At 61.1% G+C, this 17,693-nt stretch overlaps 2 protein-coding genes across 5 annotated transcripts in view; one reads left to right on the plus strand and one right to left on the minus strand.

Moving 5' to 3' along the window:
• The first annotated feature begins 332 nt into the window (after positions 1 to 332).
• Positions 333 to 4,103, plus strand: LOC129392718 (basic salivary proline-rich protein 3-like). Its single transcript, XM_055089767.1, has 5 exons — positions 333 to 528; positions 1,095 to 1,275; positions 1,749 to 2,199; positions 2,506 to 2,989; positions 3,972 to 4,103. Exons 1-5 carry the CDS (start codon positions 333 to 335, stop codon positions 3,989 to 3,991), a joined length of 1,332 nt encoding a protein of 443 aa, XP_054945742.1. The 3' UTR covers positions 3,992 to 4,103.
• SHMT1 (serine hydroxymethyltransferase 1) overlaps positions 3,005 to 17,693 on the minus strand; it is a 25,334-nt gene continuing 10,645 nt past the window's right edge. For all 4 annotated transcript variants that reach the window (XM_024127699.3, XM_028499935.2, XM_028499936.2 and 1 more), the window contains 9 exons: positions 15,585 to 15,700; positions 15,166 to 15,326; positions 12,710 to 12,791; positions 12,126 to 12,338; positions 10,434 to 10,550; positions 9,140 to 9,262; positions 8,107 to 8,223; positions 7,636 to 7,746; positions 3,005 to 7,431 (listed from right to left, as the gene is read on the minus strand). In XM_024127699.3, the coding sequence (XP_023983467.1) occupies positions 7,259 to 7,431; positions 7,636 to 7,746; positions 8,107 to 8,223; positions 9,140 to 9,262; positions 10,434 to 10,550; positions 12,126 to 12,338; positions 12,710 to 12,791; positions 15,166 to 15,326; positions 15,585 to 15,700 (1,213 nt within the window). In that variant the 3' untranslated portion in view covers positions 3,005 to 7,258. The remainder of the gene's footprint in view (positions 7,432 to 7,635; positions 7,747 to 8,106; positions 8,224 to 9,139; positions 9,263 to 10,433; positions 10,551 to 12,125; positions 12,339 to 12,709; positions 12,792 to 15,165; positions 15,327 to 15,584; positions 15,701 to 17,693) is intronic.

Below are 17,693 nucleotides of genomic sequence, written 5' to 3' on the forward strand. Positions count from 1 at the left end.
GGGCGCCGACCGCCGTGTGGAAGGCAGGCCAGGTGGCCGGGGTGGCGCCGGGCCCTCGCCTCGGACTTGGAGCCGTGGAGGGTCCCTCCAGGAAAGCGGGAGGCCCGTCAGCAGTGACAGCTGAGACCTTTCTAGGGAATGTCTGGTGACTCGTCCCACGAAGCCCTCCCTCCCACACCCCCTGAGCGCGCACGGGTGCTGGGAAGCGGGAGATCTGCCCCCGGAGGGCCCTGCTCGGGCGGGCGCCACGGTCGACGGGTCAGGGGCCTTGCCCCCCAGGGCACGTGTCACTGGAGGGTCGGCAGAGGGGCCAGGAGGAGAGAGGGGACTGGATGCGGCTGCGGCTCCCTGAAGGCGGCCCGGGCGGTGGGCAGCGGACCCGGTGGGGCGGCGCCGTGAGGGGACGAGTCGTGGCCCCGGCTGTCGGGCGCGGAGGCTCCTGCCGCTACCCCGCGGAGCAGGGAAGGGCTGCCCCCGGGATGCACGCGGAGCCCCGGCCCCGGGGGTGCCCAGGGCTGCGGGGGGCTGGTGAGCCGGCCCCGCAGGCAGATCCGGCACTGAGACGGAGAGGCAGCTGGAGGCCCGCCTGAGGGCCAGCATTTAAGGGTGCGAGCAGAGGCGTGCCTTTGTGTGTCCACGGGGCTCGGTCCCGGGTGCCGGGTCAGTCTGGGATCCGAGAGCTGTGGCCTAGGACAGGCCCTTCCCCGCCAGGCACTTGGACTGTGGGTAGGACTGTCCCTCAGGACTCCCACCCCAGAACCACCAGTGGCATTGGCCCTGGGTTTTCTTTCCACCGAAGTAGGCCCTCTGCCTGGAAACGCTTGTCAGTCAGATCAGACATTTGTGGGCGTAAGAGACGGATAAACAGTCGGGTTGGTCTCCCGCGATTATAACTCAAAACCGGCGGTAATCGGGTTGCTTACTGAGCAGCGGTGAGAAGGCCTGGACCGTCTGGAAGACAGCTCCGTTCTGGGGGGAGGTGCTGGTGTTGCGTCAGAGGCCCTGGGTCGAGTCCCGGCTCAGCCGCCTTCTGCGTGGGTGGCCTAGGACAGGCCACGGTCCCTCTGCGGGCCTCAGTGTCCTCCCCTGTGCAGAGTCCCCCTGCCACCCTGGCTTCCGGGGGGCCGTAATGAAGTTCAGGACGGGGGTGGGCGGGGTGCTGCCCGCGGGACAGGGGCCCGGCCGCACCTCCTCCCGTGTCATCTGGCCTCCGGAGGAGCTCTGGGGGGAGCCAGTGAAGGAAGAGTTTGGAGGCGCAAAAGAGGTGGTGCCGCGGTGGGCGGGAGTAGGCGGGGCGCCAGAGCCTGGGCAGAGGCTGGCCTGAGGCGGGCGGCGGCCGAGTGCGGGCCAGGAAGATGAGGTGAGGCCTGTAGCTCGTGGCCCGGCCCCCTCGGGGGGAGGTAAGGGTGACCCAGGAGCGGGCGGCTCCTCGTGGCCCGTGGCGGGGGGCCCGGCCCCGCACCTACGGCCCCGCTTGCCCCCGCGCCTGCCGTGCTCTGCGGTCCCCAGAGCCCACCTCTCTCAGGACTCCGAGGTCCCCCCTCCAGCGCCTTCCCAGCCCGCGGCCGCCGCTGTGGACACGGAGGCCGCGCCTCCCCGCGCCGGGCCGGCTCGCGCGCGCGTCCGTCCTTCCCGGCCAGACCGGGCCCCAGGTCACTGCCTGGAATACGCTAGGCGCACGGTAAACGGCTGTCGGCTCTACGAGAAGAGAGCGCCCGTGAGGAGAAAGTATGATGAGGTGATCTCAGTCCCGAGAGACCCTCAGTCCCTTTACAACTGCTTCCCAAGCCCCAGCTTCCGAAGGAGCGTCGGCGTGAAGCGGCTGGTCAGCCAGCCGTTTGCTGGGCTCTGCAGGGTAACCCCAGCTCGTCTGGGGGACCTGGTCTAGACGGGGTGGCCGGGGGCCGCTTGCTGAGGCCGCCCTCCGGCCTCCCTCCCTCGCCGAGCGAACCCGGCCTGCCGGCCTCTGAGGTGCCGGGCACGGCACGGGGCACGCTCCTGAGTCCGCAGGAGCTCCTGGCGCCACACCGGTCGGTGCCGGGCCGGCGGCGAGGGCCACACGCTGTCCCGAGCGCCACAGCCTGGGCCTCCACCGTGACCCCAGAGGCAGGACCGTCGTCCCTGCCTCACAGACGAGGCTCGGAAGTTAAGGACCTCGGCCAGGGTCACAGAGCGGGAACGAACGAGCGGAGCAAACGGGTCAGGGAAGGCTGCGTGTTCCGGGCAGAGCGGAAGGGCCCCCGCGGAAAGCCTGGCGAGGCTGCGGGGGAGTCCCTGGGGAGTGACAGGTGGGGCGTCGGGCGGCAGGAAGCGGGTCGTCGGGGCCTCGTGGGCCACACTAGGCACTGGACCTTGGTCGTGAGAGGGGTGGGGAGCCTCGAAGCTCGCGGTGGCCAGACCTGCCTTCCAGAGAGCGCCGGCGAGCGGGGCCGGCGTCGGGGGGCTGGCCTGGCGGCAGGGGCCCACCCCGGCTTCTGCCTCCTGACCTTGGCCTGTGTGTTTCAGGGTGGCGTCCCCCGCCAGCGCCGGCACCCTCCACGCCCTGAGCCGCTACAGCCGCTACACGAGCATTCTGGACCTGGACCGGAAGACCCTGCGCTGCCCCCTCTACAGAGGCACCCTGGTGCCCCGGCTGGCGGACCACCGCACACACATCAAGCGGGGCAGCACCTACTCCCTGCACGTGCAGAGCGTGCTCACGCAGCTCTGCGCCAAGGCCTTCCTCTACGCCTTCTGCCGCCACCTGCACCTGCCCGCCCGCGGCACGGAGGCCGAGGGGCTGGCTGCCCGCCGCCAGGCCGGCTTCTTGCAGCTGAACCTGGGGCTGGTGAACGAAGACGTCAGGGTGGTCCAGTACCTGGCAGAGCTGCTGAAGCTACAGTACACGCGGGGGCCGTCCGCCGCCGGCCGGCCCGTGCTCAGGTTCGACTACGTCCCCAGTTTCCTGTACAAGATCTGAGGTCAGGCCCGGCCACCGTGACCAAGACCTGTGAGTCGCTACGGGGAGGGCGTTGGCACAACCGGGGGGTCTTCGGGGCCGTTCAGACTTCTGCTGTTCTTGCCGGGAAGGAAACCGAGGTGGCGGCCGTGGTTCCCGGGTGGCTCTGGGCAAGGGCGGTGGGGGCGCTGGCCCCCGGGTGGCATCCGGAAGGACGGTAACGTGGCCCCTTGGAGAGCGGCCTGGGGTCGGGACCGGGGGCTAGGGCAGAAGAAAGCTTCGGCCGTGTGATGAGGGGCGGGGAGGCGGAGCCTGCCGGCGGGAGCACGCCGGCCCGCTCGCGCGGCAGCGTCAAGGGGAGCAGCCGTTAACCGGACGATTTGGTCGAAAGCAGGACGACGGAACATCCATTGCCTCGTGCAGACCCCAGCCGGGCCTTTCGCGTGGCCTCGCGGAGCCGCCCTCCCACGGGAGGCCCCTGGATGCTCCCTGCCCTGTCCTCTCGTCCTTGCCAGGCACGGAGGGCGCCCTGCCGCTGGGCTCCCAGGCTCAGCGGAGCGACCGGTCACCGGCCCCTGGCCATCAGAGCCGCCGTCGTGGGGGGCTGGGCACAGGCTGCCCGCTGTGCGGGCCAGGAGCCACCGGCTCTCCTGGGGGCGCCGACCCTGTCCTCTCGGGGAGGGTCTGCAGACGGGCTGGCGCTCGCCCGGCAGAGGTCACCGCAGACCTTCGCTACCACTTCACTACCTCACGGGGTGTCGCGGGCGCGGGGCAGCCGGCGGGCTGGGATCTCCTCCGGGAAGGCCGTGCCGGCCGGGAGCACGCGCGCTCACGGCAGCTCGTTCCGCCCCGGCTGAGTCCCCGCCCCACCTCCGCTTCACCCACCAGGACCCTCCTGACAGAGTTACCACCGGCGTGTGTAGGTGGATGGTTACTCGCAACCTTGAAAACGTCATACTTTTCTTCCTTAAGCCGTTTGTCCCTAAGCAGGGAGAACTCTCGGTATTACTGATTTTTAATTTTTTCCCCCAAGCTGCGGTAAAACACACCTGAACCGGCCACAGTGGTTGCTCCCGCGCACGCGTGCCCGTCTGCCGGGGCCGTGTCCTGTGTCGTCGGAGTCCTGCTGTTGAGACCTGGTCCGCCACCGGCTCTGCAGCACACCACGGCGGTCAGGACCCCCTGGTGACCGAGGAGGCTTCGTACATCTCTCCCCCGTGGCCCTCCCTGCGCGGGCTTCTGGCCAGGGCCCGCATTCCCGCCAGAGCGCGATCCTGCTCCGGAGGCCGTGACCGAGGCCCACCGCGACAGGGCCGCCACCGCCGTCTCCTCGGGTCCTTGTACCCGTGCTGTCACCTGTGTCCCCCAGAGAGGCGTCTCCAGGGACCACACGGCAGCTTCCCAACGTGCAGTGTGGGTGCTGGTGGGCAGGCTGCCCTCCTGTTAACCACCCCCTTGTGTTCCGCTGCTGCTCTGTTTTCTCGGTAGGTGGTTAACTGGGTCTACTTGGGCCTCCTGGGACACGGGCTTGTGACACCTGACCTCCGAGGGAAGAGCGGTCCGTGGGGCCCAAGTGACCAGATGGGAAGCGATCACGGGCCCACCTCCCCCGGGCCGCCAGCATGGCCTCGGCGGTTTACACCTCGCACCTGGGAAGCCAGAAAGGGCAGCAGGTCGGTCACACTGGCCTCCTCGAAGCGCAAGTCCGCTCCGGAGGGCGTTTGTGCAGAAGCTCCGCCTCGGGAGAGCCCTGCCGGGGCGAGCCGAAGGCCTGGCGTGGGGCGGCCGCAGAGGGGGCACCGGAGCCCCTCTCCTGAGCTGCCGCTTCATGGAGGAGTAGAGCTGTATTCGCTGACTGGTGCTGAACTCCAGCATTTAAATTTTGGTTAAAATCCAACTTTGCGGTGTGGCACTTTCACAGAATTGCTTGACGCCAAGTATGTTTCTCTTCAAAGGGAGCTCAGAGGGGAACCAGGCCTTCCCGGCCCCGCCACGCTGGGGACCGGAACCTGCCAGGAGTCTCAGACGCACCCGAGTCTGAGTCGTGGGGGCCTGTGCAGCGAACTCATCTCGTCAGGAATCTTAACAAGACGTTTTCCCTGGTAAAGGTCAGCAGGCGTCCAAATGCTGAGAAACGCTTCAGAAATCAGAGGGTGTCAATGCCCTTAGTACTTCTTCAATCCTAAGTATCGCCTCGAAGGCCCAGGCACCAAAACCTTGAGGTTTGTTTCAACTTCACTTCCAGTCCATTACCTGCCCCCCACCCTGCCTTTTTAAAGCAGTCCAAGTTAAGAAGAACCTGCCCAGGCTGGCATTTATGCAGTAGTGATTTCCAGAAGCTCCACGGTAGACATCAGCTGAACCCTTTTATAGCACCTGTGGCCCTGGGGACCCTACTCCTTGAGTAGAATCTGGAAATGGGCTGTGTGTGGTAGCCCAGCTGCCATTTCCCATCTAGCTCTCAACTTCTTGCTTCAGATCAGTTACTGTGTGCAAAGTATCGTAGACTTCATCCCCAGACAAGTAACAAATCCCATGGCAAAATCCCAGGATGGCCGATAGAGTCTCCCCCGAGTGCCAGGGCCGCTGCGGCTCGTGACACGTCCCCGGAGGCCCAGCCGCCTGGAAGATCTCGCACGCAGCTTGCCACCCAGCCCACCAGTGCTGGGCGCGTGGCCCCCCCCTTCCCAGCCTGATGGCGCCTGGCCGGTCAGCTTCTCCACACGGCCCACGTCATCTTTGCACAGGCGGGAGCTTTCCTGGGCTGGTGCGGTCCATCAGTCCGTGCGGACAGCCTTCGGAGGCACCGGCCCCCCAAGCCAGCATCAGATCTTACCTCCCATCTCCCTGGAGGCTCAAGAAAGTGCCTTTTGGCTCGTGCTTTGAAGCAAACCAGCTAGCTTTCTGGCTTTTCCCCAATATTGTGATAGGAACTGATACAACTAGAATTTTTGAGAGAGAGGTGGTATTAACATTGCAAAAAGGAAAAGTATCAAATCTCTACTTCTGGCCGGAAGGAAAACCAGCCTCAGCTAAGGCTGGCGCACACCCAGCTCTTCTGAGCCCGTCCTGCTTTGAGGTTTGGTTCCAGCTGTGGGGAGGAGGGAGCACTTGGCCATGAGTCAGGCGCTGGTCTGGGGCCCTAGCCTCCCGGGAGTGCTTGTGTGGTGGCCTTTGTCTCCTACGGGGGGAAGAGTCACGCTCCCGGGTGGAAGGCTGTTTTCACAGCTGCGGAGGTAGCAGCCGCCCTGCCCGCTGCGCTGGAGCCCCGGGCGTCAGCCACGGCTGTGTTAAGGCCACGGTGAGAAGCGCAGTGCGTGAGGACGTCGTATTTGTCGTGTTTTGAAAAGCTATATTACTACCGCATGCTCCCCGTCGTGTGTGAGCGTGAGTCCCACCGGGTGAGCTGTGGTCACCGCGGCCAGGGCGAGAGCACGCTGCACACGCCACACGCGTGCCCGCGGCTCCCGGTGTGGCTGCACCAGTCATGCCAAACAAATAGTATGAGAAGTGTACTTTTTAAGCAATTAATTTATTTGAGTTGAGCTATTTTTGAAATATAAAAATTGGTTGTATTTTTTAAAGCTATAATTCTTGTAGACATTCTGTGGTTAAAAATTTGTGCTTATTAAAAATGGTCATCTATGATGTTTTGCACTTGAGATTTGTGAAAAATAAAGTTTCTGTGGGAAGGTGACCTCTGGTTTCCTGATCACGGGAGGGAGGTGGTTGCTCAGCGGCGTGGGACCAGGTTCCCTGGCCTGCCTGCCCTGGGCTGGGGGACGGGGACCACATCCCCCTCCTGCCCAGGTGCTGTAAGCAGGACTCCCACCCAGCTGGGTGGCACCTCAATAGACCCGTCTAACCTGTGATTCTGACTGAACGCACAGCAGAAGGGCCAGGAGGCTCTCTCCTCGTTTGCGACGGTTATAACCGAGTCCCCCCTGGTGCCCACCGGGGAACAGACGGCCACGGGCAGCTCTCCCGAGCTCAAACGTTGGCGCTTCTGGCCACCGCGGCCAGTCAGGGGAGCCCAGGGACTCTCAAAGGTGGCGTCTTCCCAGTAACCCTGCCCTCCGCCAGCCTGGATAATTACGGCTGAATGGCTAAACCGTATCCCATTTTTCCAGAATAACTATACGTAGCTGTGAGAAAGTGAGGTTCAGATTTAAACTCCTTCATAACTTGTCCCAGCATGACTAACAAACACTGAGCCTTAAACAAATGTTGGTTTGTGAACAAGGTAAAAAAAGCACAGTCCGAAAAGGGGCCCGTGTGGGGCCTCCAGGGCGCTGGGTCCCTGGGCGGGCGGGCCCTCCTCTAGACGTCGGGCAGGCCAGGCAGAGGGAAGAGGGCGGCGAAGCTCTCCACCTCCGCCCGGAGTGCCGCCACAGCCCGCTGGTGATCCTCGGCCCCCGCCAGCTTCTCCGTGAACTCCTTCAGGGTGGCCTTCGCCCCCACGGTGTCCTGGATCTGCAGGGTCAGCTCTATCCCTGCGCCAGCGAGAGACGCCACTGCCCACGTGCCCCCGGCGGCCGGGCCCCGCTGCTCTGCCGTCCACGCGCCCGCCACCCTCTCAGCCCACACGGTCTGCCGGGCGACGCGCCGTCTCCCGGCCCCGCTCCAGCCTCGACGCGGAGCCCTCCTTCATCCCGGCCGCACGGCCCCGCGCGGCCGGCGTCCACGCCCCTCCTCACCTCTGTGAATAAAATGGGCGACTTTCTGGAAATCTTCCTCCGAGAGTCCTCGGGATGTCAGCGCCGGGCTCCCCAGGCGCAGTCCGCTGGGCCGCAGGGCGCTTTTGTCACCTTCAAGAGAAACGGGCGCTGTCCCCGGGCTGCACCCATCTCCCCGCCGACCTTCGGCCCTGGGAAGGGGCTCGCGGGCGAAAGGAACAGGCCCACGGGCGCTGGCCCACACCTCGGCTGCGCTCCCTGAAGTATCAGGAGAGCCGCCTTTTGCGACGTGGCCCTCGCTCCTGACACCAGGGCAGCACCTGTCCGGGTTTCAGGGCCGTCGCCCACATCTTCTTCACGACCCGCTGAGAAATGCAGCCGGTTTTCCAGAGGCCCCAGCCTCCCTCTCCCTCTCCGCCCCCGGCGGGGTCAGCGCCGCGTCAGAGGGGGCGGGCAGGGGAGCACAGACAGGAGAGGGCTGAGGACGCTCACCTGGGCAGGTGTTCTTGTTGCAGGCGATGGAACAGGCTTCCAGCACCTTCTCAGCCCGGCCGCCGTCCGTGCCTTTGGAGCGGAGGTCCACGAGGATCAAGTGGTTGTCAGAACCACCTGGAAAGCAGGTTAGACACATGGAAGCCGACCCCGTGCCCAGCGAAGGGATCTTTCTCTTCCAAAGAAATGGGGGGGGGGTGACCCCCACCACGTGTCCTGCGGGGCTTTCCTCACCTGCTAAAGACCACATACCCCAGGGCCTCAGAGTCTGAGAAGCAGCACAGAGGAGTTTAAAAAGGGAACCTGAGGATGCAGAGGGGTCTGAGGGCAAAGGGCCAGCCCAGACGGCCCGCTGCCACGTCCCAGCCTGTCGGGTGCCGGGGAAGTGCCTGGAAGCCTGTTGGGGTGATGACGTCATCTGGGAATGTCCCCCTTCTCTCTAAGTCCACCCTCAAGGCTGCCTCTCAGGGGGCCTCAGAGTAGCGGGCAGTGGGCGATCTGGGTGACAGGGTGACGGGCACGTCAGGTGCAGACCCTGCCAGCCCGTTGTGTGCTTTAACCCCAATCCTGCGAGGATGATAGTATTTCCAAAGTGGTGCAGAAGAGATATGGAAGAACTTTCTGGAACAGCCCAAGGCCACCCAGGAATCTTCCAAGCACCTGATCTTCACTTTGAACTCTAGTTAGTCCCCGGGTTAACTAGATCCCCATCGCTGACTTAGGCGATGACCACGGCTTCAAAGACGCACGTGGCCTAAGCAGATGCATGGCCCTGGGCCCACGGCCCCCTCGCTTGCCGCGTGGCTTTAGGACCCTCAGACGCCCATTTGTAAAATAAGACCAGTGATTCCCAAGGCTATCTCGAGGTTTGAACGAGGTCGTGTATACAGAGCTGAGGGGACCCCGAGTCACCCCAAGGCTGCAGCCACCGTGCCCAGGCCACGACCCTACAGCCACACCCTGACGGGGCCGGGGCGAGCCTCGAGCAGCCCCGAGGAGCAAGGCCGCCCTCGGGGCTCGGTTCCTGTCGTACCTGTGACCACTTTGTAGCCCAGCCCCATCAAGGCCTCGGCCAGAGCCCTGCAGTTGGCCAGCACCTGGCGCTGGTAGACTCTGAACTCCGGAGTCATGGCCTGCTTCAGAGCCACCGCCACCCCTGGCAGGAGATGAAGACAGGCCGTGAGTCAAAGAAACACCCGTCTCCACTCGGGCTTCCCAGCTTCTCAGTGTCACCCAGGGCGGCGGGTTACATTTCCTCCCAAAAGGATCTATCTCTTTTAACCCTGCAATTACCCGGCTAAGCGTCAGACCTCTCTCTCTGAGCAAGTGCTTTCGAGGCGGCCTCTCTCCAGCATGAAGTTTCGGGCTAGGGAAATCACCAGGGGAGAGCTGTTCCCAGCGAGATGGATTTTATGTCCTTCTTAAGCTCGACGTGTGTAAACGGATCACTTAGCTGCTGATGCTTTGGTGCCAAATTACGCACCTTTCAGAGCAGAGGCCAGATGAGCGGTCCAGGCCCGATCTACCTGCACGCCCAGACTCCTCTGGGACCTTGTTCGATCCCCAGGGCTGCTTAAAGGGGCGCAGAAGATGGAGGAGGATGCAAACCACGTGCCCACGTCCTGGCACAGGAGCCCCCAGTCCGTGTGTGGAAAATGGCCCGGAGAGGCTGGAGGGCTGGCATCCCACCACTGGAGGGCGCTGAGCGGGTGGGTGTAAGGGGAGCTGCCCCTGCCCACTCTGGAGCCTGAAACTCCCCCTTCGCCGCTCCCTCCATGCCCCTCCTTGCATACACCGGTACCTCTCCCCGACGGTCTCCCAGTGGGGACGGGACACCTTTGTCCTGGCTCCTCCACCAACTGCTTTGCTCCAAAGATGGAGTAAAAGCTCTGAGGTCATCAGATTTTCTAAGGCTCGGGTACAACCAGAGGAGTATGTCTATGACAGCTGCTGGGCCATCATGGAACAGGACCTAGGAGGTACCAGCGTGGCCCCAAAGTCAAAGCCGAGGGTCAGACACAGGTGTCGCCGTCCCCTCCCCTGGAGGCCAGGAGACCAGGGGAGGGCCGCCTGCCCGCTCTCGTGCTCCTTCGGCTGTGCGGTCTTCCGTTGGCAGGTCCCCTCCCCGTGGTTTCTCAGGGGCTCGAGCGGGGCCTGCCTGACTCGGTGGAGTGGCCGTCACCTCTGTCCCTGCTGACGTATGCACTGCTCCCCTTCCCTGCCTCGTTAGCACCTCTTCGACAGTGTACACGCTCTGGGGGACGGGCTATGGGGGAGCCGCCCAAGGCGTGTGGCCGCGGGGCCTGGGCAGGGTGGGTCTGCGTTACCAGCAATGGCGTGGTTGTGGGGCCCCCCCTGCAGGCCTGGGAACACGGCAGAGTTGATGAGTGACTCCAGGTTGTAGCGAGTCTCTCTGCCCGTCTTCGGGTCCACGCTGCGCACTCCTGGACAAAGGACAACACGGGACATGGGACGGGCCATCCCCTCTGTTTTCTCCCCACCTGGACACAGACCCGGCCCCACTCCTGGAGGCGATGCTGCAGGCCAGGGAGGATGCTTGCTCCCGGCGGGGCTGGGTGGGGGAACCACCCTTCAAAGGTCAAAGGAAGGGGCTTCCCCGGTGGTGCAGCGGTTGAGAATCCGCCTGCCAGTGCAGGGGACACAGGTTCGAGCCCTGGTCCAGGAAGATCCCACATGCCGCGGAGCAACTAAGCTCATGTGCCACAACTACTGAGCCCGCGTGCCCCAACTACTAAGCCCACGTGCCTAGAACCCAGGCTTGGCAGCAATGAGAAGCCCACGCACCGTAACTAGAGAAAACCCGCGTGCAGCAACAAACACCCAATGCAGCAAAAAAAAAAAAAAAAAAAAAAAAAAGAAGTGAAAGGAAGGATGAAAATGTCCCTCCACTGAGATAATAACAAAGAATATGCCTCGGGCATATTTCCTCAAAGAACTGTCCAAGAGAGCAGTCTTCCAAGATGACTCCTTTGGGGGAGACGTGACTCATCTGGCCAGAAACGGAGAAGCAGCTTCCTTTCTGAGAAAAGTTAAGGACCGGTAATGGGAGCTGCCAGTGTCTCCATGGAGCTTCTTGTGAGCCAGGAACTGCTCTGAGCAGTTTCCCCAAATTCATTCCTTCGATCCTCACAACAGCAGTCCCCAGGGACAGGTACTATTATTATGATCCCCACTCAGGAGGTGAGGAATTGAGGCACAGAGAGGCTGCACAACGAGCCGAAGATCACACAGCACATCCATGGCAGAGCCAGGACCTGCTCCGCCTGGAGGGTCAATCGAACGAATATCACCAACCTACAGTGGGGAAAACAAATGTCTCCCCAGCGGGTGGGAAAGGCCGCCTGCCTCAGAAACCTGAACACAACTGAGGAGGGGCCTCTGAGGGGCACAGAGGCAGCAGGGCCCTGAGAAGCCCAGTGGGCACATGGTGCATCCAGTCCTGGCCAGCGGCTGGGCAAGGGGGTCCCGCAGGGGGTCAAGAGAGATGCAGTCACCAGAGGGGCTTCTCTCTGCTGACGTGAGGTTAGTGCACCGGGACTGAAGACTAGGGACCCTAATCCCGCTTCTCAGGAACGGGAATCCCAATAAGGGGACACATACACGTAGGCGCCATTACGGGAAGGAGAAATTCCTCGCTCGGACGACACACTTCTACTACGGTTTACGCATCAGTGTCTTACGGTTTGATTACTGAGTCTTACTCTGGGAGAAACATGCTACAGTAAGTTCACCAAAATAACGCTGCACCGCGAGGTCTCCTGGAGCCCCGCCAGCCACGCACGCCCTCCTGTCACCCCGACATCTTCCACTCAACAGGCTAAGTTGAGCCACAGGACGCTGGCCCCCGGGACACCCTTCCCCTTCCCCCTGCCCCCGGACCTGGACAGCCGTGCTCAGGGCTGCCTGCTCTTTACAGCATCTGGGTCAGTCTTCCCGGCTCCCTAAACCGACTGTGGGCCCCAAGAGGAAAGGCAGCCCCGGCCCCGCCAGGAGCGCACCCTTCCTGTAGAAGATCATGCCGGCGCGGCAGCCCCGCAGGGTCTTGTGGGTGGTGGTGGACACCACGTGGCAGTGCTCGAAGGGGGAGGGCACCACGCCGGCCGCCACCAGCCCGCTGACGTGCGCCATGTCGGCCATGAGATACGCCCCGTTGTCGTCAGCGATTTCGCGCAGCCGGGCGTAGTCCAGGTTCCGGGAGTAGCAGCTGGTCCCTGAGACGGCAAGGGTGACACCGAGTCAGCTCGAGAGCAGAGCCGCCTCAGCTGGGCACGGCGTCTGAAAGCCGGCCTTGCCCTCTAAGGCCTGAGGATGGAAACGAGGGACGCCTGCAAATCCCAGCTGTGCCAGAGGCGACCCCCCTCCTCCCTGCCCCTGTGTTGCGTGGCTGGGGCGGCCCCCGGCCGTTGCCAGCCCAACTAGGCAGGGGCCAACATGTCCAGATGCTTCTGGGGAACGGTGCAGGACTGATGGTCCTGAGAGGAAAGGAAATCGCCCCAAGCAGCTCAGCTGCGCGGAGCGAGGACAGGCTGGGAACAGCACGCAGCTTGCCTGTGAGAGGCTGGGGCCCCGCCCGGCTCCTCACCTGCGATGATGAGCTTCGGGTGGAAGAGGCGCGCGTTCTCCTCCAGCTGGTCGTAGTTGATGTAGCCGGTGTCGGGGTTCACCTGTGGACAGCACGGAGACGGCGGCTTGGGCCACTTCCTCCTGCCCGGCTGTCGAGGGTAAGAGGACTCCCTCCACCTGCCCAGAGCTCTTTGCTGCCCTCGCTGCCCACCAGGACTTGAGGGCGAGACGGGGCACAAGCGCTTAGGCAACCAGGCATCATGGTTCTCGGACAGGATGCCCTGCGGGGGTCCTGGGAGAAGAGCGAGCCCGGCTCCTGACTCGCTGCAGAAGGAACCACAGGGACAGACGTGCAGCACGTGCGCAGGTGCGAAGGCCCCGCCGCCTCCCCCCGTGTCCGTCTAGTCCGGACACATGAGGCAAAGAGAAGAGAGAAAGGCTCGGGGACCCAAAGGCCACCCAGGCCGACGCTACTCGGACACCTCGATTGTGCACCACGAAGGCCTGGGCACCAGGTGAGCCCCTTAGAACCAGTAAAGGGTCAGCAAGGCCCCCGGATACAGGGCTGAAAAACAAAGGTCAATTCTATTTGCGTGTGTGTGTGTGTGTGTGTGTGTGTGTGTGTATATATATATGCAGGAAAAAATAGAAAACGAAATTTTAATAATATCATTACATTAGTTTCGAAAAACTGTAAAATATTTAACAAAAGATGAACAAGACCTCTGCACAAAGCACTATTGAGAAAAACTTAAAAACACCTAAAAAGAGTAATTAAGGCAGCATGTGCTTGCAGGACGATCTGACGGACAGAACTGAGCCCAGAAGCAGAATCCCTTGTGCTGGAAGGCCACCCGCTTGGTGAGGAGGGGGGGCCCTGCAGGAAGGAGGCCTTCCCGTCGCGGCACTAGGCCAGGTGGGTGCCCACCCGTCACCTGGGCGCCGACCTCACCCCATACACAGAAATCCCTTCCCAGCAGACCACAGATCCATGTGCAGCGTGTAAAACACAAAACCTTTTTTTTTCGGGGGGCGGGGAGGAACACATTTCTCAGTAATTTCAGTTTATTAAAGTTGTGTTAAGGCACTTGTGCTGGGGAGTGGATATAACCAGAGGGGTCACTGCAGGGAGACTTTAGGGGCATGGGAGCCCCTGGGGAGGAGGGGGTTGGAAGCCCCTGCCCCCGGGGCGGGGGGATTCAGGTTGGGTGGGCACCCTTTCCAAATGAAAAAGGTGCCTACAGCTTAGCACAGTTACAGAGCTTGTGTGAGACGTCGCTGGGACCGGCTGAAGGATGCTCTGGGGCTCGGTCGGGGGCTTTGTTTCAAGGGCGTGAACCGGTTCCTCCTCAGTCACCTGAACTCGGTGAAGAAACTGTTGTCTTAATAAAAAAATCAACAGCTGACCCACAGTAAAAAAATTGGACAATAATTCTAAAAAAGTTTTTAAAGAAATTAATTACCAAAAACAAAAAATCTGTCGCTACTCTCTCCCTCCACATTTTGATTTTTTAATTTGTGGGATTTTTTAAAAGGTTTTTTGTATCTTTTTAAATCTTGAAAATTCAACAGTACAACAGCTCCCGGAAGGATTCACAGGCATTCGTCACAAACTACAGAGGGGCCAGAGCAGCAACAGGAAGTGGAGGGGAGAGATTCCTGCTGCGGTTCCCCCGTCTGCCTGGGTGGGGCGACTGCCTGGAGGTGACAGTCCCGCAGAGAGGGCAGGGGCTGGGGAGGGGCCTGGCAGGGAGGCAGCCCGGCGGGCAGAGGAGGGAACCCGCTGGCTGGATTTTTCGAAGAGCAAAGTTAGCTCAGCGAGCGTAATGCTGCGTGGCTGGAAGCAGCGCCCTGAGCACAACCGCACCACGAGCCACGACGCAGGGTACCTGCTGTCCACCCCTACTCTGGTCATCCCTGCTGATAAGCCGCCACGCCTCCGCGAGCCCACCAACCTTACATGCGGTCTCTGACCACACTGTTTATGATGACGAGGGCCGGTCCCATGCCGGGCACAGGCGGGTACTGGGTGCAGCTGGCTGAAGTCAGGTCTGGTGGGGGCAGGGGTGTAGACACAGGCTACTCTCTCCGTGCCAGGCGTGGGTGGCCGCACAACCCCGGCTCTAGCCCCCCAGCTGCAGGGACTCGGCCAGCGTGGAGAGCTGTGTGCTGGGGCCACCCCGGGGGGGTCTGGCTGTCACCCCCCCTCCCCGGTTCTGGACCAGCCAGCACCCCGACTGCGGCTGAAAGCCTTGGGCAGTCGCCTCCCCGCCCGTCTCCCTGCGCCTCAGCTCAGCCCCTAGCGCTCCGTCCCCTGCGAGCCCTGAGCACCCGAGGGTCCCCAGGGCAGGGAAAGGACAGTGACAGAGGTACTTCCTGAGGTGCCCGGGAACGAAGCTCCGTATTCCCATGGGCGCGCCCAGCGCTGGAGGCTTTGAGGACGGGCTGTGGAGCTGCGGAGAGACGCGCTTGTACCTTGTAGGGCATAGATTCGAAAAAGATGGACGTAGCGGAGATCTTCTTCTTGTTGGTCATGAACCCGTGGGTCAGGTGGCCCCCGTCGGGCAGGTCCAGGCCCATGATGCGGCCATGGGGCTCCACCAGGGCTGTGTACACCGCGAAGTTTGCGGGGGAGCCTGGAGCGGGCACACCAGGGAGGTGCGATTACTCGGGCCCACAAGGCCGTCGACCAGGGTGGCCAGAACAGGCCTGGCTACGCGGCACTCCTCTGGCCCCAGGTGCCCCGGGTGGGGACATTCAGAGACGGGGGCTGCCCGGGAGGCGCTCGTGTAGCTAGCAGCCGAGGGCGATGGGGGAAGACCCCAAGCCCAGCGGGATCCCCGGGAGGCTGGCAGGAAGGGGTCTGCCCAGGCCTGTCTGGACGTGGTGATTACCTGAGTAGGGTTGGACATTGACTCCCCAACCCTGGGGGTCCAGGCCATAGACCTGCAGCGCTCGCTTCTGACAGAGGACCTCCAGCTCATCGATGAATTCCGTCCCGCCGTAGTACCTGCGGGAAAGGCAGGGGACGTGGGCCCACGCAGCCCACCTCTGCGCTGAGGACAGAGGAGCAAGGGTGAGAACGCGCACCCTGAACCCACGCGACAGCTTCCGCCAGCGCCCACGGGGCTGTGTCTGCCCATCTGTGAGGGGGCGCGGACGGACCTTGGGGACACTGTCACGGCTGTGAGATCACCTATGTAAGGGGCCCACAGGAGTCAATTCACAGGGGCGGGGTGGGGAACAGTGGTTGCATTCTAATAAAATTTTACTTTTGGTTGAGGAATTCCGTATCAAAATTTATCCCGCACTTGTATCTTTTATTATTTGTATACTAATACTTGTAATAACTCAATCCAGAAGAAATTTTTAACACTCAGGCCTTGTCGTCACAAACAGCTTTAAAAATTTTAAACTAAATGTATATACATTTTTTTAGTATAGCGAAAACCACATAACATAAAATTTGCCGTTTTAAGCATTCAGTTCAGTAGTGTTACATTGATAAGTACGTTCTTGTGTAACGGATCTCCAGAACATTTTCATCTTGCAAAACTGAAACTCTGTACCCAATGAACAACAGCTCCCCACCCACTTCCTGCCCCTGGAAACCACAGTTCTACTTTGTTCTGACAATTCCAGGAACTTCATCTACGTGGAATCATACAGTCTTGGTCTTTTTGTGACTGGTTTATTTCATTGAGCATAATGTCCTCAAGGTTTATCCATGTTGGAACAAGTCTCAGGATGTCCTTCTTTTTTGAGGCTGAAGGACATTCCATTGTACGGATGGACCACAGTTTGTGTATCCGCTCATCCGTCAGTAGACACTTGGGCTGCTTCCACCTTTTGGTTCTTGCGAATAATACTGCAGTGAACATGGGTGTACAAATATCAATTTGAGGTCCTGCTTTCAACTCTATTGGCTAAACACCCAGGAGTGGGATTGCTGGATCATACGATAGTTCTAGTTTTAGTTTTTTTTAGGAACCTCCATACTGTTTTCCATAGTGGCGGCACCGTTTCACATTCCCACCAACAGCGCATGAGGAGGCTTCCAGCTTCTCCACATCCTCGCCATCAACTGTCATTTTGTTTTTTTGATAGTAGCCGTCCTAGGGGGTGTGAGGTGGTATCTCACCGTGGTTTGGAGGTTTTGATCGGCATTTCCCCGACGGTTAGTGATGCTGAACATCTTGCGTGTGCCTGTTGGCCAGAGTTACTGTTTCATGGGTACAGAACTTGCTTCCACAAGATGAAAAAGTTCCGGAGATGGATGGTCACCATATCAAGAGTGTACTTAATGTCACTGAAGTTTTCACTTAAAAACGGTAACTTTTACGGTACGTGTATTTTACCACACTAAAGAGGGGGAATGTGAGGTTTGTACTCACAACACTTCAGACACCAAACGTGTGGGTTTTTTTCCTCACACCGACCAGCTCTGACAACCCTGTTGCCCTACAGTTCAGTTCTGACCTAGCTGCCCTGAGTGAGCGCCAGACCTACAGGACCTGCAAGGTTCGGGCCCCCCCATTCCGTGTGATGAGCCTGGGGTTCCTGTAACACCCCCTTAGGTCCAGCAATTGCTAGAAGGACTCACAGAACTCAGGGCGGCACTTTACTTACTGTTCCCGGTTAATTATAAAGGACACAACTTGGGCTTCCCCGGTGGCACAGTGGTTAAGAATCCGCCTGCCAACGCAGGGGACAGGGGTTCAAGCCCTGGTCCGGAAAGATCCCACATGCCGTGGAGCAACTAAGCCCGTGCGCCACAGCTACTGAGACTGCACTCTAGAGCCCGCGAGCCACAACTACTGAGCCCGTGTGCCACAACTACTGAAGCCCGTGCGCCTAGAGCCCGTGCTCCTCAATAAGAGGAGCCACCGCAACGAGGAGCCCGCGCACCACAACGAAGAGTAGCCCCCGCTCGCCGGAACTAGAGAAAGCCCGCGGGCAGCAATGAAGACCCAACGCGGCCAAAAATAAATTAATTTTTTTTA

Source organism: Physeter macrocephalus, chromosome 14, assembly GCF_002837175.3.
Source record: "Physeter macrocephalus isolate SW-GA chromosome 14, ASM283717v5, whole genome shotgun sequence".
Taxonomy (NCBI): domain Eukaryota; kingdom Metazoa; phylum Chordata; class Mammalia; order Artiodactyla; family Physeteridae; genus Physeter; species Physeter macrocephalus.